This window comes from Haliotis asinina, chromosome 2 (assembly GCF_037392515.1).
Source record: "Haliotis asinina isolate JCU_RB_2024 chromosome 2, JCU_Hal_asi_v2, whole genome shotgun sequence".
Taxonomy (NCBI): Eukaryota; Metazoa; Mollusca; class Gastropoda; order Lepetellida; family Haliotidae; genus Haliotis; species Haliotis asinina.
In genome coordinates, this window is record NC_090281.1 from 73,288,357 (window position 1) to 73,316,328 (window position 27,972).

The following is a 27,972-nucleotide window of genomic DNA, read 5'->3' on the forward strand; positions in this document are numbered from 1 at the left end:
TAATAAAATATTAATCCCCAAAATACCAATATCCCTAACTTGTTTAGTCCAGTATGTGTTGTCTTCATCATGATATGAAACATACATGGCTGTTGATACTGAGGACGACAATCTCAACAACTTAGCACCATGTAGTAGACATATAGAGTGCAGCTTCGGGAAGGAAGGTAAAGCATGGAGATCTCAGCAAGAGACATCCAGATTACACTGTGACCTGCAGCAGGCTACAATCTGGTCATACTGTTACATGTACTTTGTACAAACATTCTGTATTTACAGACATGAACACTCTAGTGAACATTTCATGATTAACTTAACTAATGTATACATATATATATAGATATATATCACACTCATCATTGATGGGAAACACTCATGGATTTCAACACCAGTTACTGGCCCATAGAAGCACAATCCAGTATATATATTCATGTGTTCTTTTTTCATGTGTGTGGGGGTTTTTTTGTGCATGTGTTGTGTATTTTAATAAAAAAAAGGTATTTGAAAGGAGTTATGGAGTAAATCCTTACTCCTCCAATGATATACTTCGAAACATGTTCCTTGTAATAAAGAAGTTGATATCCATACAATTCTTTCCCTTCATAATCACTACACAAACTGCAGAGTACATCATATTCTCAAGCAGTAACACTGCCACTCCAGTACAAGGTTTTGTTATTCCTCCAAGTTGGTTTTTCCATTCAATTATCAGGGCCTTTTATCATACCACTACTTGCTAATGCTGAGGCACTTCATCCCATTCATAAAACCTTAAAATCTAAACGTCAAACCTGTAGCAAGTGCACTTAATCAAGCAACTGTCTGGTGAAACTATACTGTGTCCTCTCATAATCTCACTCACTGATGTTAAGTAATTATTACTCTACAACACTTCTCCTACCTGGAATATAATACTATATTTTCCCTTCAAGACAATGACAGTAAATTTAGAATGAAGTTACATCATGGAATTCTATAAGATATAATACATATATATATATTTATATGGATGTTTAAAAATTCTCAAAGAACATAAAAAGTAATACCATAAAACCTACGCACATATAGCTAAAAATGTTGATTCTTACAGCTTTTAAAGCATTCATGTGACCAGGTGACCCATTTGATTTGTTTGGTGTCTAATGTGTGTATATCAATGAAGAACGCAATGATGCCAGTATGCCATGTGTTTTCCTGATGCTAGACGTGCTGATAACCACGTCAGTATTGTACTTGAATGTCTCAACACAAAACCTTCAAAATCGCCACACAAAAAACACATTCCTTGTACCTTTGATACACAACAAATGTTCTTGTAAACATCTGGATTACACGAATCAGGAAAGAAATTATTGACTTTTACTGATAAGCATAAAAAATTCTGTCTTGGATACAACATATGAATCTGGTTCTCAGCATTGACGTTTTAAAACCTTCTTGGTGTTCACCATCATTTTGACTTATTGACAAAGAAAAGATATCACAGAAACACTTAACAAAAGTTCTTGATATCAAGCTATTTCTTCTCGTGAACTATCTAAAGAACAGCTAAACAGACACTCAGTTTTGTTGGGAAAACTCCAAGTGAAGGATAAGGGGCTCCATTCTACCAAATTCAGGAATCAATTCCTAAACACTAAAATTATGATTTTTCTAGCAGCTGATTCTGATGCAGTAATTCACTGGTCATTCTAAACATGCAATTGAAAAACTGACAAAACTACACAGCAATATGCAAACATACCATGCTTCAAGTTAGAGAAATCTACTGTTCTCTTGATTCCTGAAGTAGACAACAATCACCAAGGCATCTGTTGATACCACTACTGAAGTCAACCGATTCAAAGTGACATACATATCCACTACATAATACCATGGCTATGAATGGCGCAGTCTTGTTAATATTAAGTGAAACTCTCTGGAACAGAAGTACCCTTTACCCTTTTAAGTAATTTCAACAAGCCTGTTTGGCAGAGGACGAGGAACTTGAGCATCATGAATACTTATTTAAAACTAATATTTGGATGGAGAATGATGGCTGTGGAAGAAGGTAGAACACAAAACCCTTGAGTGAACTGCTTTCACATTGACAGGATGTCGGGTTACTGTTACTAGCAAAGGATCTATGAATACACTGTAATCATTTGAAGGCACTCAAAACAGATCAGGATAAAGGAGAAAATTGATCATATGGCTCATTGAGACTATGCTGATTTCAGCTAAGTTCAAACACTACAAAGTACTGTTTTTATTGACAATCAATATTGACAAATGTACATTAACTCTAATGGCAGATAATCTCAATGCTTTGAATATCAGCAAAAGAAATATGCCTAAACCTGTAAATGAGGCTCAGTTATGTCCAGGGATTCCTCTTTTGTTACATTAGTGCATCTTAATACTCGATAAACATTATAATCTTTGCAATATCCTTTATCCTTTAATAACCAATCATAATAAATGAACAAATTTCATGTCAGATTATCAAAGAGTTTTTTCAATAACGTATTTAGTTTAAAGCAGCTTTCATACGTAAGAAGGAAGTGTATAACCTGCAATCAGAAATTTCTACTGTAACATTCCTAATAACAGTATGAGCATCTGAACCAGCGACTCCAAGTTAGGCAATCAGCTCCATTTTAACCATATTGTGTCATATGTTGCAACTCTGTCTTAACTCCAAGAAGAATGTGGGTGAATTTTCACATGATTTGACCTCAAGAAAGAACTGGCTGGTGGAGGAGTATGGGTAATTGCAAATACCGTTGACAGTTGTCTGTGATAAGTAAAGCAATGGTGATGACTAGCCCTTCACTGTGTGGGGTTGAAGTCATCATGACTTGTGATCTGGGTGCATTGAGTCTATGGTAGTGTTCAACTCAACTGTGCGCTTCTGTACACAGAATTACAACTGCGGATCAATGTTTGTGTCTTGCTCTGCAGTAGATTCTCCAGGTGTACAGATCAATGCTTGGCATCTTTGTGTTTTGGTAGTGATGAACCTGCGATATGTGCTGCCAGAGATTCAAACTTGCTCACGTAATCCATACTGTTTTCATTCATCATCACCTGGAGGGTTGTATCCACCTGGAACCACAAACATATCAATCAATGTGACTGAGGGATGAGTGATGGGGGATTGCACATGCAGACATCCCAGGGTTCAGTCTGTGAGAAACAACTGCATTAAAGATCATTTACTCAATACAAAGCCCTCTATGTTAAGCCTAAGGACACCTCCATTTTAGGGTGGGGTAGAATAGGTCTTCAGTAACCTAGGCTTGCTACAAAAGGCGACTATGCTCGTTGCATGAGGTGACTAACAGGATCAGGTGGTCAGGCTGACTTGGTTGGCACATGTTATCAGTTCCCAATTGCACAGATCGATGCTCATGCTGTTGATTACTGGACTGTCTGGTCCAGACTCGATTATTTTCAGACCGCCACCATATAGCTGGAATATAGCTGAGTGCAGCAAAAAACTAAACTCACGCCATTTTAGGTAATAGCTGATGATCTTTTGGCTGTTGAAAGTCTCCAAATAGCTGACTTCTCGAGATACAGAAAACTCACACTACCTTTGCATATACATTCATTCATCTTCAGTTCCATTCTACGAATAAACTAAAGCATTCACTATGGGTTGAAGTCTTTAAATACTTCTAGTCAATGAGGACTTCTACCATTCAACCTTTCCTTGTCTAAAACACAATTCAGTTGTCTTTCACTATTGAGTGACCAGCACAAGACTACATAGGACATGAGTTCATGAGACCTACATCTCAGAAAACACTCTGGCAAACAAAGCTTCTTGCCCATGTCTTACTGACTTGGGTTCCTTAAAATCTTACTTTAAGAAAGCCATGGCACAGTACCAGAAACAGTCCCACCAGTAGGTGAAACAAAGGTGTATCTTAGTGTCGCCAAGCGCAAGAGGAAGTCGCAGAACAACTCACATCAAGCTTTGATACTATGGACTCCTGTGAGTTCTCACTGAAAATTGATGAAGGGAAATGAGGAGCGATGGATGTTGGAGGCTGTGATGTTTGGGTGTCAGACTTCTTGGCTGGGGAGATGAGGAAGCTGGTCAAGGACATGTCTGCCACCTAGAAAACAGAACAATACATCGCTAGTACTACATTGCTGCAGTATATCTTTAAGTGGTATCTACAATGCTGTAGTATCATGGATGACAGATCTCCTTGGGTTTAGCCCGTTTTCATTGTCACATCTAATTGTTTCTGTATAACCATGTTATTTCCAGTTGTTTTCATTAATGAGATAAACACACTTTCGCAACAAAAAGCTTGCTACTGTTTCAGTACAGAGCTAGATTACATGTGGATTTTACGAAAGTATGTGATTTTCTGAGTAAAATTGATATTTTATACTGATCCTCACTCTAGCTTATTATGCTTTTCTCCTCCCTTTATGTGAAGTTCATGGAACACTTAAAATCCCTTGAAGTTCCCATCTAATTGAACTGGACGTACAATACACTCACCCACAGGAAGTCTCCCTTTCCTCCCTGGGAGGGTCAGTTTGGGGATGGGGGGGCTTGACGCCAGGAGTCAGGATAAGTATTAAATATCAATTTTATTCAGAAAACTACATATTTTTCCTTATTCTGACCATGCCACTGGGGCAGGTCTGGCTGATCACTAAAATCATGAATGTCAGCCGTGGTCAACAAACAGTTATTAGACACAGAATCAACTGATTTATTAGACATGACTTGCGAGGGCCTACCTTGCTTGTCCTTAGTATGCCTTTGAACAGTATATAAATATAATACAGATTTTGAATCAGACAAATTTCTACAAAGTTCACAGCAATCAGTGGAAGAAATATGTGACATGATACATGCAGATGAACCGCTTAGAGCCCTAACTTACATTGGGAGCATGATTTCAGAAACTGAAACGAAGACTAACTTGAAGAAAAACTTAATTTATATTTTTCAGCGATTGGGAAAGGAATGGCCATTTTGCAAAGAAATGGCCTACTAAAATCTTGAAGTTTACAAGTGATAAAAGGGCAGTGGCCTATTCTAAATTCAGAAAATAATCCTGAAAAGGGCCCATTGTCAGAGTTCTCTATCCTAATCCCTTTGTTTCACAAATAATTTTACAGCATGACAATAATAAATACAATCTAAAAACCAAATATGACACAATTTAGTTTAAAGACCAAAATGTAAGCAAAGTCTCATAGCCGTATCAGAGCCCAAAGTGCCTTCAACCGTCCTCGTCAGGCGATGAGAGAGTGACAAGCATGGTTTGTCATGTGACTGTATTTGTGGTAAAGTGAGGCTACCGGTAGGCGAGTGTATTGTATGTCCACTTTAATTAGAAGGGAACTTCAAGGGACTTCAAGTGTTCCACTATTTTCGCATAAAGGGAGGACATAAGCATAATAAGCATGAGTCAGGATACGGAAAAATAAACTGAATTTGGAACAGAGATACAGGTCTGCGAAGAGGTGTTTTGACTAAAGTTAGCAATCCACATCCAAATGGCTTGGTGGTTTGTGTTGTGTAACAAGTTGACTGACATCACCCACCTAAGTGTGGGTGGTGTACATACCTCCCCATTGAGCCACTGTGTGTCTGCCCCAGCCCCCAGATGACTGGGACTATGAGGGGGAGTGATCAGTCGACTGCTCTCATCAACTGAGCGGAATGCTGGAGCATCCCCTCCTCCACATTTGGGCGAGGCTGAATCCAGCAAGGCTGCAACAACAATGGAATAAATATAAATCTAGACCAAATCAGAAAGTATAACATCAAGATATTAACAACGTATTAACAGACTTGCCTCTGCTTTAACAGAGACACTCACATAGATCAGCTATTTTCCAACATATCACACCAAAACATTGTGAAGACATCAGTATTGTCAGGTCACCACTTTGTTTCTTGTGTGTTAACAGTGCTTGAGAAATATTCTAAAGAAGTACCTGTGAAGCTAGAGTTGGAGTTAACCAGTGCCATGTCTAGCAACTTGTCAGCCATCACATTACCTGCAACATCATATACACATCTCAAACAATGTACTCATTGTTCTTGATTAATCCTTTGGCATCACACCTGTGTCTTACTCTAAATTACTTGGACAAATGTTAAATACAATTTGGTTACAATATTTCTACCACAAACACTACACGGCAATCACAAAAAGGGAACATCTCATTATACAACAAGAGTCATCAGAAGATGACATATCCCCCCGGCCCCCAGATATTTGAACGCTACATCTGACAGTTACTTGTTGTGTTTTTAGACCAAGTCTGAATTGTTTCCATGGAATTCATGAAAAATATAAACGCCATATATCTGTAATTAGAAAAAATCACCATTTCAAGATCTGTCTTGTATATCTACCAAGATATTTTGAAAGATATGAAATGGTTTTCAAGCTGTGCTCCGGAAACGAAGTCAGCAACATGTTCATGGAACAGAGAAAATAATACACCACAAAAACCTGTAAATAGCAAACGGCACTACTTTGGGGTCTGCCTGACATATCTACCAAGTTTTAATGACAGATATTAAGAAGTTTTTGAGTTCTGCTCCAGAAACTGAACACATCTCTCTCACTTTTGAGACTAAGTACAAAACTAAGAAATCACAAAAACCTGTAAGTAGCAAAAGGCACCACTTTAGGTTCCATTTGACATATCTACCAAGTTCTGCAGAAAAATATTGAACGGTTTTTAAGTTCTGCTCCGGAAACGAAGCACCTCCCTCCATTTTGAGACTAAGTCCAAACCGTTTCCATGGAAACGGAGCAAATAATAAATCACAAAAACCTGTACATAGCAAAAGGCACTACTTTGGGGTCTGCCACACATATCTAACAAGTTACACTGACAGATATTAAGAAGTTTTTGAGTTCTGCACCAGAAATGAAACACAACTTTTGAGACGAAGTCTGAATCGTTTCCATGGAAACCGAGTAACTAAGAAATCACAAAAACCTGTAACTAGTAAAAGGCACCATTGCAGCTTCTGATTGGTATATCTATTAAGTTTTGCAGAAAAATGTTGAACGTTTTTTGAGTTCTGCTCCAGAAACGAAGCACATTCCTTCATTTTCAGACTAAGTCGAAAACATTTCCATGGAAACTGAAAAAACAATAAATCACAAAATCATGTAAATACTAAAAAGGCACAACTTCGGGGCCTGCCACACATATCTACTAAGTTCTGCAGAAAAATACTGAACTGTTTATGAGTTCTGCTCTGGAAACGAAGCACTTTCCTTCATTTTGAGACTAAGTCTGAAACATTTCCAAGGAAACTGAGAAAATAATACATCACAAAAACCTGTAAATAGCAAAAGGCACCACTTTGGGGTCTGCCACACATACCTACCAAGTTTTGCAGAAAAATATTGAATGGTTTTTGAGTTCTTCTCCGGAAACGAAGAACGCCCCACCATTAGACTAACACCAAAATGTTCCATGGAAAAACAAAAAAAAAATAAACATGCCAAAACTCTGTAAATAGCAAAAGGCACAACTATAGGTTGAGATCATGATATCTATCAAGTTTGGTCTAAAAATATTAAACAGTTTCTGAGTTATGCTCCAGAAACAAAATGATTACAGACGGACAGACAGACGAGGCGTCGACTATATCCTCCCGCATTACATGCTGGGGGGATAAAAATCTAAGATACTAATTCAATACCAATCACCAACCTACAGTTTTGGGCAACCTGCAATTAAAGTGACATGTCAAAAGGTGCTACCCAGGGTACCACTGGGCTTCTGAACTCACCTGGAGGGGGACAGGACAGGGACATGTCCAGGAGGGAGGACAGGTTGGGTGGGGAGATACTGAGGTCACTGCTGCCCCCGACCTTCTTGCCAGCCATCTGACTGCTGCTGCTGCTGCTGGAGGTGGAGCATGCTGGTACAGCCGAACCTGCAGATGTACCGAGCAGCAGCCCCGGCTGGAGAACACAACGCAGGATATGTACAGTCAGGACACATTAGTTTCACCCATAATACCAGTTTAACATCTATTCTAAAGGTCAACCCGCATTAAACATATCAGTTAATATCCGTCCAACATTTCATTTCACTGCCTCCAATATAAATCACCATCCATATGTTTCCAACTTACCTTTTCCTCATTAATTACTGATATTTATACAAAATATTATTTCACATCCATCCTTAATAATATTCCGCATCTAGCCTTCATACTGCTCAAATGTACAGTTGGACATAAATCCAGGACTTTTCAGTTCCTTGTCTACCCAACATTTCAGTTTTACATCTACTCAAGCCATTCATTCCTAGGTTACCAATTCCACATTTATCCACCATTTAAGTTCTACATCAACCTCATGTTTTTTCCTTGTCTTCTTGGAGTCAGCACATCAGTTCCACATTCACATAAACACAAATGCTGTTTAACCTAACACTCAAACCAGGTCCAGAGCTGTCAAGTTTCTCCCTGAAAGCAGCCTGGATTTAGCACACTAATGATCCCCTACCGTAGTGACTGTGATGTCCGTGTTGACCGAGAGAGGGACATTCAGAGGCTGACCAGTAGACATCACAGGAGACTGACCTGCTCCTTGGAGAAGACAACAAAACCAATCAGTTTCCACGATGAAATTCTTCAAAGGCATTTAGAAGCTGGTGAGGTAATACAAGACACTATTATGGATGACAACTTCTTTAATTCTTTTTAACACGACGTTTCAAGGCTAATTCTTGCCCCTTTGTCAGGTTGATGACGACATCCACCTGACAAAGGGGCAAGAATTAGCCTTGCAACATCGTGTTAAAAAGAATTAAAGAAGTTGTCATCCATAATAGTGTCTTATATTAGTTTCCATGATGAACACAAAAATTTTCTTGTACAGTCAGTGTCTTGGCATCCAAGGACTAATTTCAATGACTGATCCACCTGACCCCTCCATTACTGGCTTTTACTGATCACCTCTTTGACAAGCAATAAAGAGCTGGGGAGATATTCAAGTCAAACAAGTCACAGCCATGGCATCCACTTGAGGGCCTAGCTCTATGACAATCACTCTTAACATGTTAACACAAGCTTAACCAAAGAAGATCCAGGATAGAATTGTTTTACATGAGGCAACTGACAGGTGACTGTAGTAAGACTAAGAGGTGACCAACGGGATCAGATGGTAATGTTCAAAGACTTCGCTGTCACATGTCACAGGATCCCAACTGATCGCTGCTGATCACTAGATTATCTGGTACAGACTCAATTACTTGCACCAGTCAATCAACACAGACTTAAAATAGTGAGCAAAGACCACTCTGTGAAAGAGGTCATAAGTGCCCATGAGGCTTTATGAGTACAGCCAATGATAAAGTATAGGCCATAATTTTAGGTCATCTAGTGGATCAGGACCCTGGATACTATTTCACTAAGCACCTGTGCCACTTCAGGTATTGTAAATTTACCAAAGACTAACAATAGTAACAGCTCTACCATTGCTTATCTGAAGCAAATCAAACCTAAGACTCTTCTCTTCATCCAAACACAACACAAATATCTCAAGAAACAATGAATCCAGATGAGTTTACCTGCACCAAGAGAGGTGATGTTCTGACTAGTTATCACTTGGGTTTCCATGGGACGATTGTCATCATTAATTGGTGAATTGAGACTAACTGGTGAAAAGGTCTGTGGTGTTAACGCCTGTGGACTTCGACTCAAGGCTTGAGGGCTGATTATGTTTGTAGTGAGTGGAGTCGGATTTGAAGGCAGTATTGTGACAATCTGTCCACTTGGAGCTTTGGGTAACAAAGTTCTTTGCACTATTAATGGCTTTTGCCGAACCATTTTTCTTCTCTTTGGTATCAAAAAATTAGACTGCTGAAATAGAATATATAAACAGTAAATGAAAATTCTTTAAATATTGAGAGTATTCTCGCAAATATCATACATGGTATAAAAATATCATGCAAAGCTTCTGGAACTGTTCTAGTTTCCTTCATAAACATTATATTTGATATGCTTGGAAGTTGAGCATACCTATCACAATTCACAGATGTACTATGCAAGAGGCAGGAGTTCTTGCATAATTTTTGCATAAATCCCAACCAAGACTCGGTACTGACCTTTTGCTGTAGGGACTGTATGACCTGGTTGACGCCAGCATGAGGGTAGCGAACGAGGGGGACTCCAACAGGTACGCGGAACACACCGTCGCTGGAGTTGGGTATTAACTGAAATGTAATGGATCTTATGAGCAGATGGTCATGGTCAAAGATTTTCACATACCAAACTTACCAGCAAACCTTGTACACCACAGAACCTCAACAAACATAAACATAGGAAATGAGCGAGTCAGCTTAGTTTTACACTGCACTCAGCAATATTCTAGCAGTATGGCGTGAGTCTGTAAAAAACCAAGTCTGGAACAGACAACCCAGTGATCAACAGCATGAGCATCAATTTGCGCAAATGGGAACCGATAACATGTGTCAATCAAATAAGCAGGCCTGCCCGCCCGATTCTGTTAGCTGCCTCTTACGATAGGCTTAGTCACCTTCACTAAGACCTATTCAAACTCAGATCTTCATGGGCCCCTTAAAATACAAGACTTACTGGTTTAGACATCACTATCTGTTGGGTCGGATGCTTGATTTGGGTGCCCAGCATTTCAGTCTTCACAGCTTCATCTTGACAATCAGAGTCAGCAAAACTCTTCTCCCCTCTAGCTGCACCACACCTATCACTTCCTTGAATGTTATCTTCCACCTGAAACCGTTCATCTTTCCCTAACTTGGACTTGGCATTCCTTGACTTCTCCTTCTTTGACCTCTCAGCCACAGCACCACATACAGAACACAGCACACTCTTTCTGGCCATGGAGTCAGTAGTCTGAAAGTTACAGCATGCCATTTCTGTCAAAAATACTGGATATATTTCTACACATTCAACAAGTTCAAATGCTATTTCTGCTGTAAAGGTTGCAATAAGGAGTGCCATTCAAACATATCTTTCTAATCCAGTTATGCCATTGTTTATATATTTTTACTAATCCAGTATGCTATTACGGTTAATATCAATGAATCTAGAAAACTATTTTTCATGATCTACCAGCTTGAACAAGTGCCATAATCCAGTATACTACCTCATATTTTTCCCCAGAGTCAAAAGGCTTTGTTGATATACTACTACCGATGCTGACAATAAAGAACAGACAAGAAGATATGGTAATCAATATCCCCCACCAGAGTTCTTTCCTATTTGGTTCCTGCATTTTAAGGACACCACAAAATTCATGTCCTGAAAACAAACACTACATTTAGTTTCCCTGTCTATAATGGTTTCTGAAGAAATCTCTCCTCATTGGGGATATCATTCATTTAAGTCAAGAAACGCATGACAAGGGCCGTAACTCTGTAAAAAATCATAACATGGTTTCTGTTCTCAATTTTTTAATATCATTGTCCCCATTAACTTGGATGGGAGAACAAACAGACAAAGTTCAAACCAATATCCCCCTCCCACTTCATGGCAGGGGATGATAAGGTCTCATTCAATCAGTGATCGAAATAACGGTCTGCCCAACTGCCCGTGGCCGGTAAATTTTGAGTCAGGTTGCCTGTAAATTCTCTCCACCAGCCCGATTGTCTGGCTGAAGTTTTTAAGGTTGACCTACTTTAAGTTCGCTCTCCGGATGATCATTCCATTTTAATTGTCATGTCATATTTTGATTTAAGAAAGATGAATGAAAGCTACGAGCACATTCCATAATTATACATGGACAACTCTTCAGCCAGTGAAGATAGCAATAGGCACTACAACTGGCTGACTTAGTAAGCTATGCTATGATTGGATATCTGTAGTCACATGGTTCAATAAGAACCAATCAAAGAGAGGGTTACTTAAAGGTGAGCAGGCAACATTTATGGGCCACCTGCCTGGCTTTCAAGTTGAGTTGAAAAATTATTTCAATCACTGTGCCAAAATGTTCAAGCAAGCATGCCATTATGACTTAACAAGTCAGAGTGATATACTTAAAAAATGACAACATGAAAAATCACTAGCCAGTCATGATTGAGGCGATTTACTGGCCCCACTGGATTTTTACTAGCTGGCAGACCAGTGGCTGTTTTGGATACTGTTGTTATGATCATAATTCATTAGACCCTTTCACTGTCACATATCTTGGATCTAGTCATGTTAACATCTCATTTGAATAACAAATAAGAAATGTGCCTTGTAACATACCTATAGTATAAAGTATAGCTTTTCCAATACATAATGTAATTAATGCATGTCATTAACATACAATGATGAAAAATTAATATTTCATTCAAAGAACTTTGATAAGCTCAAATGTGACACAACAGCAGCTCCAAGATTAACTTTTCATTATAAATATAAACACAGTCATTGACAATGCACAAACAGGCCAACAAAGACGTCATATACATCAGGTTATTACAATTGTGTTAAGTAATCAATCAATTTAATGTGAAAAAATATACAGCAATAGAACCACTGAACTGAAAAGACTTACCGGCTTAACTCTCGACGGATCCCTGAACTCAACTGTAGCAATATGCGCTAAGCGTCGTAGCATGTTGGTGAGAGTTGAAGTGTAGTGAGTGGTTTCCTTGGTTTTAACGTCACACCACTCATACTCCAGCTTGACAGTCTCTTCCTGCCCACACATCAAGTATAACTGTGCAAGCGTTATAGTCCGACCACTTTCAACAGTCCACCCTGTTTTGGCCATTGCCACTATCTCCTTCGATGCGTCCTCACTGTCCTGACTGTCAACACTTTCGTTCCCAGCATCACTGTTCTTGCATGTAGCATGGTTGGCATTGTCATTGCCCCCTCCCTCCACGTGTTTCTGCACCCCGTCGGTCCGATGTTCTGTGTGGACAGACATGGAGGGGGCAGAGAGGGACAGTTTACTCGATGGCAGTGGGTCAAGATCATAGAACAGTGGTTTGTCTGGAAATATAGCATTGTCATCCCCAATCAACAGACTGATCTCTGGGGTGGAGCTTACAGGATGGGAGGGGTCTTCCTTGACTTCTACAGGTTTAGATTCAGAGGTAACTTTGGCAAGTTTTGGTGGCGTGCTGGATGCAGCTTCAGCTTCAGAGGAATTGTCACTGTTCGGCTTCATAGTTTCTTCCACCGAGATGGATTTCTTGGAGGTTTTGCTGCCTGATGTGCTTGGGGAACCTGAGATAAAACAGAACCAACAAACATAAGAAATTATGTCATCAACTGTAGAATAGGTCCCCTTGACCTTATGACCTTCTTAAGACCCGACAAAACTGGGGACATATTGGTTACAAGGACACGACACCAAACCTGTTGGGGTAGACCATTTTTCATCGTATGAACATGGGCATCAATATCCCAAGGTAAAATTGGTCCAAACAATCTCATGATCTTTGTAACTTACGTAAACATAAAACTGAAGAAAATTAGGATATGACGGTTACAACATGAGAACGGAGAACCAGAACAGAATGGTGTTGATAATTGTTCATGCTACCAACTGTTTTGGGCATTCCAGGACAGAAAAGCTCCCTACCCCTAGACCTTTAAAAGAATCAACAAAAGTGGTGAATTGACTTGGAAACATAACAAAGTGACTTGAAGAGGCAAGTAACTTCATGTCATTGACAAGTTTTCTCAATATAACTGATTATTTACAGACTGTACTGTGATTCTACATGATAAATCAGCCTCCTCTGCTGCTCATATGAGGCCAGTCAATCCAAGAAAGAAAAAGGCATTTCTGTGTTGATGACCTTAATGACCAGAAAATTGATGACAGACGCTACACTGGGAAAACTAGTGAGGAGGATAAATTAATTTCTAACATGAAAATAATTGTAATGGTGTTGACAGGGATAAACATTCATATCCAAGCAAATAATAATGTCTAATAGGGTCACTGATGTCACTTCACTCACCCATGATGTTTTCTTTATAGCTGGCGAAGGTGACATCTACTTTGGGTGCAGTGTAGGGAGTCACGTGCACAGGCTTGAGAGCGATGTCTGCTGGGGGAAACACAGTCAGAATTTTCATGTGCACCTCCTCCGCACTGCTCACAGCCTCTTTCTGATCACTGTCAAGGCTGACTTCATAATTTCTAATGAAATCAAATCAACCTGTCATCCTGGATATCATTATTTGGTAGCTACAGAAACAGCGGAAGACAGAAATGAAGGCAATTATTATCAATTATCATTCCCCACAACTCTTAGCATATTTTAATCTGTTCCTCAGCAAGATTCATACTAATTTCTTGCACCTAACAGGATGTGGTGGGCTTGACCTGCATATGTGATTCACTCATGACCTGTTCTGTAAACCCTATGGGAACAATGTTTGACATTTAGTTGGCTCTTCTTTGTGAAAACAGGAGCCCATATTATGATATTGTGACTAAACTAGAAATGATTCCAATTTGCCGTAAAAGTGAGCACAGTTTTACAATGCTTTTCAAATTCAGGGCAGGGGGACACCAGGAATGGACTTCATACATTATATCCATAAAGGCAGTGTTCACAAATGGCGTTTTCAAAGTAACCAGACATTGGGTCCTGCAAGTTTCAGATGTCTGACCCACTGAAAATTCACAGGACCCAATAGAGTAAATATTAAACACACAAACAAGTGTGACATGTCACACATGACCACTTCTGTCAAAGTCATTGTGAAATACAGTAAATTTATTCTCATTACTTTTCGTTACACTCCACTACTGAGTCTAACAAAATCTTATGGGAGGTCGCGTCAGGTAACCTTTCAGATTGACCAATCAGAACACAGCCTACCAAATCGCGAAAGTGGACATCTGCACATAGCTTTTGAACTTTTGATTTAGTGTACGCTCACTTCCAGGTGATGCACACGGCGTACATACAACCATGACAACGGTGAGTAAATAGTCACTGAAAATAGTGTTTTTGGCAATATTCAAGGATGTCAACTTGCAGAAATATTAGCTAATGGTAACCATGTCAACAGAAACCCCAAAGCATGTATACTGCAGGTCAAATACTTGTGTTATATACTGATTTTTGTTTGTGGAGAGATCTGTGTCAGTGACCTGAATATTTTTAAAGTCCTTCCGATCCCTAAATCGTAGCCGTTGTCTGATTGGTTAAATCTGTTTAACCATCTCGTGTTTGATTGGACGGTCATTGGTGGCTCAAAGGTTACCTGACGCAACCTTCTACTAGGTTTTGTTAGACTCAGTGGTGGAGTGTAACGAAATAGACTGAGACTAAGTTTATTTAGACTGTTGTGAAATATACAGTCCAACACAATGTGCCAGCAGGTAGTAGGCTTCCATCAGACTGTGGGCGAATCTACCAAATTTATCAGAGGGTCAGACGCTATTCGTGAACACTGTATCGGGAATCTAACCTGGGTCTTTAGCGTGACAAGCACACGCATTCACAATGAGACTACCCAAACTAAATACATATACAAAAGGGTAGGTACCTGCAGGTTTTCCTGTCAATCCAAAGCCCTGCAAAATTTATGAAACAACACTGGACTTCTACACAATGTCAGTGCCATATTCTACACATATAATTTTCTGAATATATTTGATATTTTATACTTATCCTGGCTCATGCTTATTATGCTTATCTTTTCCCTTTATGCAAAGATAGTGTAACAACTGAAATCCCTTGAAGTTTCCTTCTAATAGAAGCAGACGTACAATACACATGGTCAAACAACCAGCCCTGTTTGTCTCTCTCTCTCTATATGCCCATAAGCCCAACACAAGAATTATGGGGAATTCAGCGTGCCTGAGAGGGGCAGCTGGGAGGGCTTGAGTCAGGGTAAGTATAAAATCTCAATTTTATTCAGAAAATTACACATTTTTCCTTATCCTGACTCATGCATATTACGCTTACAAAATCCCACGGAAATGGCAGAGGGTCAGGCCACGTTGGATTCTGTTGACTGCCATGTAAGTACATCCAGTCCTTTCCCACATTCAGGAACTATAGCGGCAATAGTTTGGTCCTGTTCTTCCGCATTCATCTCTAAGATGGGGGGGGGGGGGGGGATCACATCCATGATATCCAAAAGCAGCCCTCTATTGTTGTTGTAAGCAAGCTGTTTCCATGTAGAGCAGATGTCAGCACCAGGGTTCTTGCTTCATGTGAATTGGAGATTCGCAGAGGTTCAAATCCTGTTGCTTTGTTGGCCCTCAGTTTAATGGCTCTCACTGACACTGAGATGGTGAACTCACTGTGAAAGTTCTCTTTCCCAATCCCCTGTGAACAGGTGCTTGAAGACTGTTTGTTGGAGATATATTTTCAATGCTCTGACTAGGCATAATGATAAATCCTGTGTATCATGTGGCCCGAGGACTGTCAATTATGCAAGGATGCTGGATTGTCATACCAGTCGTCCAGTCAGTTGAATTTTGGCAACAAATCCCATTGCAGTCCTTGGTGCGCAATATCATCATGATCGGTGTAAATAGTGTACAAATGAAGTCCAGGGCATGTATTTCTGACATCTATGCTTCCGTTGTTAGGGTAAGCAGAAACAGCATTTTCTGTGTCAACAGTGCGAAGGATATCCCATCTAGAGGCTAGTAACTGTTAGTGGTGAGATGTTGGAGTGTCCAGAAGAAGCATGCGGGTAACCTTTCCTGCTGAAATGCTGAAGATGCTTGAGCACAGTCGCCGAGTCGATTATAGAGTAAATCTCTGAGCAATGAAGGACAGGATGTGTTGATGCTGATTCTTCATCACAGTATGGAAAATAAGATGTCAAGTATCATAGATATCAGTGTAATCGGAGGGAAGGTCAAGATGTCAAGTCACCACAGATCATCTTGTAGGTGAGGGCGTCATTGGACTCCTTTTACGTCGTCCCTGCACCATACATTGAGTGATCTTCAAATCTGCATGCATGCCTGTAGCAGTCGTCATTTTGTGAGACAACATTCAATGAAGATGACGAACGATGACGACATCTGTGACAATCGGGGATGCAGTCGGTGAATCCTTTCAGCTGTAGCAGGATACCCACGTGGTGCACTCGCAGAGTCAATGCAGGGTGCATCCTCTAAACTGCAATGAAATGTCACAGTTGATGAAAATCTTTGTGAACGGGAGTGTTCACATGCATCTTCTACATCTGACGGACCTGTTGCATTTGTCAAATCTTCATGCAAGGTGACTGTAGTAGTTGTTGGGGTGATGAAGGGTGGCAAGCATGGCTGGTCAAGTGACCCTATTGAAAAGGGAAAGGTAGGCTTCCTGTGGTGAGTGGATTGTACATCTGCTTCAAAAGAAGGGAACTTCAAGCGATTTCAAGTGTTCCACTATCTTTGTATACAGAAAGAAGATAAGCAAAACAAGCATGAGTCAGGATAATAAAAAACAAAAAGATTCCCAGGCCTTTAGTTTCTGACCCAATACCCTACCCATTCAAATGTAATGGGTGTGACTATCACTTCATTGGCTCATCAATCAGAACACTGTAAGGATACAAGTTTGGCTCTATGCTCCTTCCACTTGCGAGTCAGATATCCAACAATAGATCCAACACTTCGATCCCCTGCCAGCTTGAACCGGACTCTTGGGTTGTGGGCTACGGACTGGACATGTGCCCACGCATCATTTGTTCTTGGAACAAGCTCCACTGTGATCTTATCAGGAACTTGTTGCAAGGGCGGCTCTTCCTTGGGTTCTGAAATTGAAATATTTTCCTAGTAACCACCACAATTGTAAAGTGAAACCATCTTTGGTCAGAATACAAATATTGTAAAGTCAAAAAAAAACTAATATTGTAAACAGTACAGTAATCTTGACCAGGAACTTCCTAAGATTATGTCCCAGTCTACACATGCTATTTAGAAGCATTGAGTAGATAAATTATTCTGGTGCACATGTAACAATCGACCTTGCATGTGGTTATTAAACTGAACACTTTTGCATGTGTCAACCTGTACATATACCAGAAAAAAGCGAAATATAAAACATTTATACATTTTTTCAACAGAATCGTCATTCTTCCCATAACAGTACTTCAATGATTATTCAGTGCCCTATTTCACAAAGCTCTTGTAAGCCTAACATCTCGTACCTTTTCTTGTAGTATCTGTAGCTCTTGTGTTACACCATAGGAGGTACAATGGCTACGAGAAAACTTATGGGATCTTTGCAGATGGGGGATTATATTGTAACCAAAATCCCAATCCTTTTAAAGTATCTTCTACAACTCCATTTCACTGATGCAACATCAAGCAATCTGATCATTATACAAACTCTCATGTTTATTACACCATAAACAAAACTTCACATAGAAAGATGAATCATAACATCTAAAATGCTGTACATACCATCACAGTTGTTCAATTTTTTCAAAGCATTACATGCTGGTGTCCGAATCCTGTAAAACAGAGGAATGCATTAAATAGCAACATCAAGGTCATAGAAAAACTATTTACAATAGAGCTGTAACGACATTCCGAAGAGATAAACCATAAAAGGCATCAAAATGTGTTTTAAGGGCAAACTTACTTTTTGTTCTTTCCTTTGATTCTAACATTTGTCACACTGGAAAGAAATTATACAAAAAATTAGATATCTGTCACAATATCATGAAAGAATCCAGCCAAACATATATAATCACTCACAAGTGGCATTGAAAAATCAAGTGCCACATAGACAAAGGAGAGTAACCTCTCTTCCAATGATTCAACAAGTCCCAGCTCCTGCAAAATTTGTCAAAGTGTTTGTCCATGACGATCAAAAATATATATAAAAAGGTCCTATATTTCATCTCATTTGACTGTCATGAGATACATCAAATTACATTAAGTAAAACAAGACTCATGTGTCAAAAAAGTCTAACAAATCTTGGAAAATTAACTTCTTTTGATAAGAACAATAAACAAAAACATGTCACATATACTTCAATAATAAAAAAGAGCTTGGTAAAAGACACACTGGAATTTATCATTTCAAATTGACTAAGTTTGTATCCCGATTTATTTCAGAGCTGCCAAATTAGCCATTATGATCACAGGCATACATGAGTTGTCTCCCCTGAAATAAATATGCCCTGTCATCAATATTTTTACTGATAATATTTACCAACATTAGACAACTGAACACCAATAAAACAACAAACACAAACATTAAGAGAGTGCATCCCCACACACAAGTTGACAGAGCTGACTACTATTTCTGAGCAGAATACTATGAACAGCTAACAACCAACTATATCCATCATCAAACATGACCACCCAATGGATTAACATTCCAATCTCATCCTACCTGAAACAGGCAAAAGGGCGAAATTCTCCCTGATCTACACACTCCATAGATAGGATCCCAGAGTACATTTGATCCACTGGCACAGACACACCAATACCTATCACGTGGTAAGTAAAATTCTCTTTCTAACTTGTCCTTTGTCAAATTTGTGTTCCTGACAGACAGTAACACCTCAGTTGTCAACCTTTCTCTCCAATGACATCAGATCTATGTTTAGACACTAATGACCTTCAGAAGTAAATACATCCCTACCATACCAGTGGACGAAAAAAGAATAAGATGCAAATCAAAGAATTTCTCAGAAGCGAAGGGACAAAGTGCTTGTAATTAAATAATGAGTAAATGACCCATTATAAATGCATATCATCATCATAATAATATATATATGTGTTATCAGTTGTAACAAAACAAAATTTACTTTATGGTTAAATTGTGGACCTTTCATCCTACAGCAAATTCTTTATCAGGCAGGGGCAGATAATCTGGTATACATATTGAACTATCTCTCCTAACTCTGTGCAAACAAAATATCAGTGACAAAGGTATTCCTGCTATCTCTGAAAACAAATACGAAATAGTTCTAACATTTCAGATTCACTAAAATGTAAAGCAACCATCAATGTGTCCTAGTGCAGTGTTTACAACTAGAAATATCTTGTAACTGAAATGCCTGAAATTTGAATTGTCTCCCTTGGTCTACTGAGAACTTGTGGTAAAATCCCACTCTGTCTTTGTCTTAAGTTAAGAATGGAATGCATACATTGACAACAATAAACTAATTAATTTATAAACATCCCTGTGACAGTGTACTTACCCTTTGTGTATAAGCTCATAAAGCTTTATAGCTGTCTTTTCATTTAAACCTGTAATACAAGTGGCACAATTCTTTATTAAATTGTCTAAAAAGTGTAACCTTAATATTCATGTATAATTGCAACAGGGATCATAATTCTCTGACTTTTCCATTCATAAATAAAAGACAAACTGAACAATCAGTAAACTATGTGCATGTTTGTCATGTTCAGTGACTTCAAAATGCACAATCAAGATTGCTTGATATATATCTCTATTTAAACTGACCAAAGACTTCGATGCCCAATGCTATATCAACACTGTCAATAGGTCACACAAGAACTAGCATACGTAATGTACATAATTCCTGGACAACAGAGCAATTCCATTTACTATTGTTCACTGGCTCCACACTTTCAATGAAACTAATAATTGTATCCAGTAAGATATCTCTCCCAGTGCACATGATCAATTTATGACCTGCCGTATCTAACTGGTGGATAAATATTTTCTGCGATCAATCAAATTGTAACTTTTCTAAAACAGATTGGTTTTATTTCTCAAGTTCTTCAAATCAGAAATTTCAATGTTAAAAGCAATACCCATCCAAAAAAAAATATCATTTTGATGAAACACCCATACATGACAATGTCAAACATGATAAAGATACAGCCATTATAATGAACATTCAAGTTCTGTTATGTCACCTTCACGCAAAGAACTATCATGTCTACTTAATTTATGTCTGTTGTTAATTTTCAGATTTGATTCCCACTGTCAGGGCTTTTAACTGAAACACTCAAAGAACCATTTCCAATAAGTTGTTGCAAACAACAACCAATGATTGCTGAGTATTGTATTCTAACAGTGAATCCACACAGGTTAATATGATGCGCAAACATTCCATCAGATGAAACACCCATCCAGGAATGATCAGCAGAGCTCATAACTCATGAGAATACCCAAATATACTTAATTAACTTCTCATTTCCCATGATCATAACATGCCTCTATTTGACAAAACTGATTATTCTGATTCAGCTGTTACATATAAATAATGAGGGCCATAGAAGTTTATTGACTTTCATTGGTTGATTTGTTGTTTACTGAGCAATATTCCACTTCCAGCTATATGGCTGCGATCTGTAAATAATCAAGTCTAGATTTGACAATCCAGAGATCAACAACATGAGCATCAACTTACACATCTGGGATACAATGACACAAGTGAACCACGTCAGTGTTCCATAAGTCACCTATTACAACAAACCAATTCTAATACCAAACTTCACAGGTCATATTCCTTTGAAGCTCCGGTCCGTAACCATTCTATTGGAATAACTTCTATTTGACAGCTCAAGAAAGTGTGACATTCATCATGCACACAAAACATATAATGTTAAAAGTTGAAGATAGCTGCAAAGAAAATACAACTTTCTGTTAAAAAAAATCAATGCAAAGTGCTATATAAGTAATTGACTTACGACTCTTAATGGTTTCTCTAAGAATGCCGTAATTGATGAGAGCATACAGCTCCTGAGTATCTTTCTTCACATCTGCAACATACAAATGAATTTTGATCAGACTCAACAGAAAGAGCAATAATCCAGGTACAACACAGAACTCTGTAAACAATCTAGCCACAGTACAGTACAGGGATTTACAAACAAAAATTGACAATTTTTTTTAAATGTTGATCAACTACAAGTTATCACTGAGTCTGAACTAGATGGGTTATGAGATCATTTGCTGTTCAATTACTGTGATGATCATGGTAGTATTAGTAATAATAATAATAATATCGAAGTGTCTGGGACCCCCATTTTACAATCCAGGACCCCTGAAAATTAAGAGTATGAGTCCCAGGGAAATTAAAATACGAGACTAAATACATAACCCCTGAGTATGTATTTCAGTACAAGGCCTTCATTTCAGTCTGTTCTGGTTTGGTAACCGCACTGCTAAACACACCGATTTGGACAAAAATCATTTTAATTCCAGACATTAAAGAAAAGGTTAACAAAATAACAGTATGAAAAAGAAATATTTTTTTCATTTACATTAGGGCATACCAAACAAAAGGCGAAATACAGCAGTATTAGTAGAACCACGGTACACCATTTCAGCCCTGAGCATAGGCTCATCCATTCTATCATAATGACACAGCCCTGTCATGGTTTAATCCTTATTTTGATTGGCAAATGAAACTCTCAATGGGTAATAAGATGATACTGCATTATATTTAAATAACTAAAAAAAACAGTTACACATTCGAATTAATCTATGGAATATTTCAAACACGCTCTGATTTCAGGACTATAGCATTCTTCAGTTGTCACTGGAAAATATTATCCATGAATAATCAATGAAAGCTTGTCACAAGCGACATACATCATGCATGTAAGACTACACTTTTACATTCAGCGACCAAACCCACTGAATCACCAGTGTCTTACCACAGCTTCAACAAAAATGAAACATCTGTATAGGTAAGATCAGTGATTTTGTGTGTTGGTGATTAGGTGTCCCACTCTGATATTTTGGGTTCCAATCCAAAATGGGACTCATTAACAAACAGTAACTTACTGAAAACTTATAATGTCAAGTACTATATACACTGCGATATCAGCCAAGTCATGAAATGGTATTTGGTAAATGATTGACAATATGGACATACCATTTGTGGTCTGAATGAACTTGCTGATCTTGTGGCATGTACGATAGTAGAAAAATCGAACTTGGTTCTTGTTCTTGATGAGAGATGGGTGGACACCCCGTTTCTTGCATCGCTGTGCAAGTACACTGTGGATGGCATCAAAGTCCTTGCCATGCTGAAACAGATGGTCACTTAGTGGTATTTCATGTTTCTGCAGGTCCCAGGATGAACTAACCATATTTTATCATTATCACAAAAATCATCTTGATCAGAACATATACCATGGGAATATCAGATAGCAGAGGTTAATGCTGGTCACAGCAATATCACAGCGGATGTATGCTACTAACAGGCTTCACAACATGGAAAGTCAAACCAGTTCCTTCCCTATGACAAGTGAGCACTTAAGCCATCAGACCATTCCAGTGACACAATTCAATGATGAATCCATATAGCATTACACGGAACTTATCAATAAGTCACATCTGTATACAACAAACAAGATCTTGAATTGTCAATATCCATTGTTCTTTCTGATCTGAACCATGTGTTAAGTATATTTTTCTTCTGCATCACAGCAACTTAAAAATAGTCTGTCTCAGAAAACCCACTGTTCACCTGGTCCATTACACACACATTACGATGACACCCAGTATATACATCTAACAACCGCACCCATTACACAGATTATGATGACACCCAGTATATGCATCTGACCACCCCACCCATTACCAAGGCTACAATAACCCTTAGTATATGTATCAAAGAACCCCACCCATTACACACAGGATTGGGAAAGGCAGGGATCATGGGCCATTTTGCACATTAGAATGAAAAATGGCCCAATTAAAATTTGAAGTTTACTATTGATACAAGTGCAGTGGGCCATTCTCAGTTCAGAAAAGGGCTAATAATCCTGAAAATGGCCCATTGTCAAAGTTCTCTTTCCCAATCCCTGCACAGATTACAATGACACCCAGTACATGCATCTAACAACCCCAACCATTACACAGGTTATAATGACAACCAGTTTATGGAAGTAACAACCCCCACCTATTCCACAGGTTACATGGACACCCAGCACATGCATCTAACCACCCCACCAAATACACAGATTACGTGGACACCCAGCATATGCATCTAACCACCCCACCAAATACACAGATTACGTGGACACCCAGTACATGCATCTAACCACCCCACCAAATACACAGATTACGTGGACACCCAGCATATGCATCTAACCACCCCACCAAATACACAGATTACATGGACACCCAGCACATGCATCTAACCACCCCACCAAATACACAGATTACATGGACACCCAGCACATGCATCTAACCACCCCACCAAATACACAGGTTACATGGACACCCAGCACATGCATCTAACCACCCCACCAAATACACAGATTACATGGACACCCAGCATATACATCTAACCACCCCACCAAATACACAGATTACGTGGACACCCAGCACATGCATCTAACCATCCCACCAAATACACAGATTACGTGGACACCCAGCATATGCACCTAACCACCCCACCAAATACACAGATTATGTGGACACCCAGCATATGCATCTAACCACCCCACCAAATACACAGATTATGTGGACACCCAGCATATGCATCTAACCACCCCTCCAAATACACAGGTTACATGGACACCCAGCATATACATCTAACCACCCCACCAAATACACAGATTACGTGGACACCCAGCACATGCATCTAACCACCCCACCAAATACACAGATTACATGGACACCCAGCATATGCACCTAACCACCCCACCAAATACACAGATTACATGGACACCCAGCATATGCACCTAACCACCCCACCAAATACACAGATTATGTGGACACCCAGCATATGCATCTAACCACCCCACCAAATACACAGAATATGTGGACACCCAGTACATGCATCTAACCACCCCTCCAAATACACAGGTTACATGGACACCCAGCACATGCATCTAACCACCCCACCAAATACACAGATTACGTGGACACCCAGCATATACATCTAACCACCCCACCAAATACACAGGTTACATGGACACCCAGCACATGCATCTAACCACCCCACCAAATACACAGGTTACATGGACACCCAGCACATGCATCTAACCACCCCACCAAATACACAGGTTACATGGACACCCAGCATATGCACCTAACCACCCCACCAAATACACAGATTATGTGGACACCCAGCACATGCATCTAACCACCCCACCAAATACACAGGTTACATGGACACCCAGTACATGCATCTAACCATCCCACCAAATACACAGATTACGTGGACACCCAGCACATGCATCTAACCACCCCACCAAATACACAGATTACGTGGACACCCAACACATGCATCTAACCATCCCACCAAATACACAGATTACGTGGACACCCAGCACATGCATCTAACCACCCCACCAAATACACAGGTTACGTGGACACCCAACACATGCATCTAACCACCCCACCAAATACACAGATTACGTGGACACCCAGCACATGCATCTAACCACCCCACTAAATACACAGATTACGTGGACACCCAGCATATGCACCTAACCACCCCACCAAATACACAGATTACGTGGACACCCAGCATATTCATCTAACCACCCCACCAAATACACAGATTACGTGGACACCCAGCACATGCACCTAACCACCCCACTAAATACACAGATTACGTGGACACCCAGCATATGCACCTAACCACCCCACCAAATACACAGATTACGTGGACACCCAGCATATGCAGCTAACCACCCCACCAAATACACATATTACATGGACACGCAGCATATTCATCTAACCACCCCACCAAATACACAGATTACATGGACACCCAGTACATGCATCTAACAACCCCATCAAAATATACATCTAACCACCCCACCAAATACACAGGTTACATGGACACCCAGCATATTCATCTAACCACCCAACCAAATACACAGATTACATGGACACCCAGCATATGCATCTAACCACCCCACCAAATACACAGGTTACATGGACACCCAGTATATGCAGCTAACCACCCCACCCATTACACTAGTTACAATGATCCCCAATATATTCATCTAACAACCCCACCCATTACACAGGTTACAATGATCCCCAATATATTCACCTAACCATTGTCCTCAAAACTGAAGTGAGCAATGAAAGACTGAAATCCTGAGTTTTCTCAAAACCACTTGTCACATGCATTTGGAGAGACAATAATCAACAAGACACATGATCAATATCCCCCGCATTACCTCCAATTTCAGTCTAAGTCACATTTGTTGCCATGGAAACGTGAAAAATATTTTATCAAGAATACCCAAACTATCATAAGGCACTAATACACCACCAGATCTATCCATACGCCAAGTTTGGTTTTGATTGGTTTTAAAGTTCTGCTCCAGAAAATATAAATGTTCACGCACGCACGGGGTGCACTTAAATACAAGCCGCAAAACGTGTTGCGGGGGATAAAAACAATTAAGCATTCATTCAGATATAGTTGTACAAATATTTGTGCTGTTTTTGATATTTTATCACCTACATTTGTGGTCTATGTTTCATATTTAACACCAAGGGAACTAGAAGCATAGGAGTAAATGTGTCTAAGTTACCTACCTCAAACAAGGCATCAAAGAAGGTCTTGATGTCTTCTTCCATCCATTGTTCCCACTGGCGTTTTGTCTTGGCCTCAGGTGTACTCAATTTGGACTGAACTGAAAGACAGAAATACAAATGTAGACAATCCAGCCAAACCATTGCAGTCTGTAAATATTGGGAGCCTGAAGCCATCAGCCATTGACACAGAGACACTGAACATTTGAAGCCACACCTAATCACCCATTTCAATCAGCTCTTGCAACAGAAGCAATAGAGTACCTGGCCCAGTGGGGTCCACTTGTACAAAGGGTTCTTAATGCTAAATGATAATGGGTATGATTTTACGCCACTTTTAACAATACCAATAACATGGTGGAGGGACACTAGAAATGGGCTTCACAAGTTTTATGTATTATGTGGGCAATCTAACCCAGGACTTCAGCGTGACAAGCTACCCTACCACCCAGCTACATCATTGCTTCTGTTCTGTAGTAGAGACTCACGGCAGTTGTACTTGGGTCAATGTGCCAGGTCTGCCCTGCTGGTCACTAAGCATGTACTACAGGGCTCATCAACCTGTTCAGAAGAGTGTTACTGTACCCAGAGATATTGATGCATGAAGAACTGAGTACAAGAATTAATTTCTTTAAATATATTGCAATATGGTCAGGAATGTTCAACATTGAAATAATAATAATAATTATGAAAATTAATTAAATTAATTAAGGGATATAGTTTGATTCCTCAAATATGTGAATCACAACAGGAGAAGCCTAATAGCCCTTGAAAAGTCAATATACATGGCACAATTCAAACCCAAACAGCTTAAACAGGTTACTGTTATCACCTTGTACATCCAAAATCAATAGCATGCAACAAAGAGCATGAGAGGCATACTTAATCTCCTTAATGATCTTTATAATGACATTCCCCTCCATTATGGCAATTGCCTGATGTAAGTCAGTCCTGTGTGTATACAACCTGGCATGCACACCTGATTGGCTGACGTAGCGGACCCTGCAAGTGGCCAGGAACCATTCTTCAACTTGCCATCATTGCACACCTATTGATTTTTTCCAGCTACAGAAATCTTTACTTGAGATCGTAGCAGCAGCCTTGTTTTCACTAGGCAAATATTAAAACAGTATATTTGGTATGGAAAACTCATTTTGTTCAATGGACTACCACAGTCCATACTATTGGATTATTTCTTTGAGTAAAACCTCTTGAGAATGTGTTGCTACGCAAACCAATTCTGTTTGCTCCAGTTTTTTTTAACAACGCTTTTCCATACGGCATGGCCATGTATTACCAGCAAAGATTGAACAATTTCACGACAGGAGACGCCAGAAATGGGTTTCACACATTTTACTCATATGGGGAATCATTCATTGTGACAAGTAAATGCTTTGACCACTTTGGTCACCCCTCTGTATATAGAAACAAGCATACAAGTCAAGGTGTCTCGGATACCATCGCAAAGAATGTCAATTTTCACACATCAATTTACCGCAATGTATACATTACATACATATAATATAGGAACAGCAAATGATCTTGTGCAGATATAAAGGTGTTTTAGCA

General features: G+C 39.4%; 1 protein-coding gene across 1 annotated transcript in view; it reads right to left on the bottom strand.

The window, feature by feature from the left end:
• Positions 1-2,525: 2,525 nt before the first annotated feature.
• The window catches only part of LOC137272855 (protein cramped-like), a 29,889-nt gene continuing 4,442 nt past the window's right edge, over positions 2,526-27,972 (bottom strand). Inside the window, exons 3-20 of the mRNA XM_067805262.1 lie at positions 26,407-26,504; positions 22,769-22,922; positions 21,576-21,647; positions 20,114-20,162; positions 18,541-18,576; positions 18,360-18,409; positions 17,508-17,707; positions 13,948-14,098; positions 12,525-13,204; positions 10,601-10,876; positions 10,111-10,218; positions 9,574-9,865; positions 8,508-8,590; positions 7,784-7,958; positions 5,959-6,021; positions 5,586-5,731; positions 3,957-4,106; positions 2,526-3,087 (exon numbers count right to left, since the gene is read on the bottom strand). Coding sequence (XP_067661363.1) covers positions 2,965-3,087; positions 3,957-4,106; positions 5,586-5,731; positions 5,959-6,021; positions 7,784-7,958; positions 8,508-8,590; positions 9,574-9,865; positions 10,111-10,218; positions 10,601-10,876; positions 12,525-13,204; positions 13,948-14,098; positions 17,508-17,707; positions 18,360-18,409; positions 18,541-18,576; positions 20,114-20,162; positions 21,576-21,647; positions 22,769-22,922; positions 26,407-26,504 — 2,906 coding nt within the window. The 3' untranslated portion in view covers positions 2,526-2,964. The remainder of the gene's footprint in view (positions 3,088-3,956; positions 4,107-5,585; positions 5,732-5,958; positions 6,022-7,783; positions 7,959-8,507; positions 8,591-9,573; positions 9,866-10,110; positions 10,219-10,600; positions 10,877-12,524; positions 13,205-13,947; positions 14,099-17,507; positions 17,708-18,359; positions 18,410-18,540; positions 18,577-20,113; positions 20,163-21,575; positions 21,648-22,768; positions 22,923-26,406; positions 26,505-27,972) is intronic.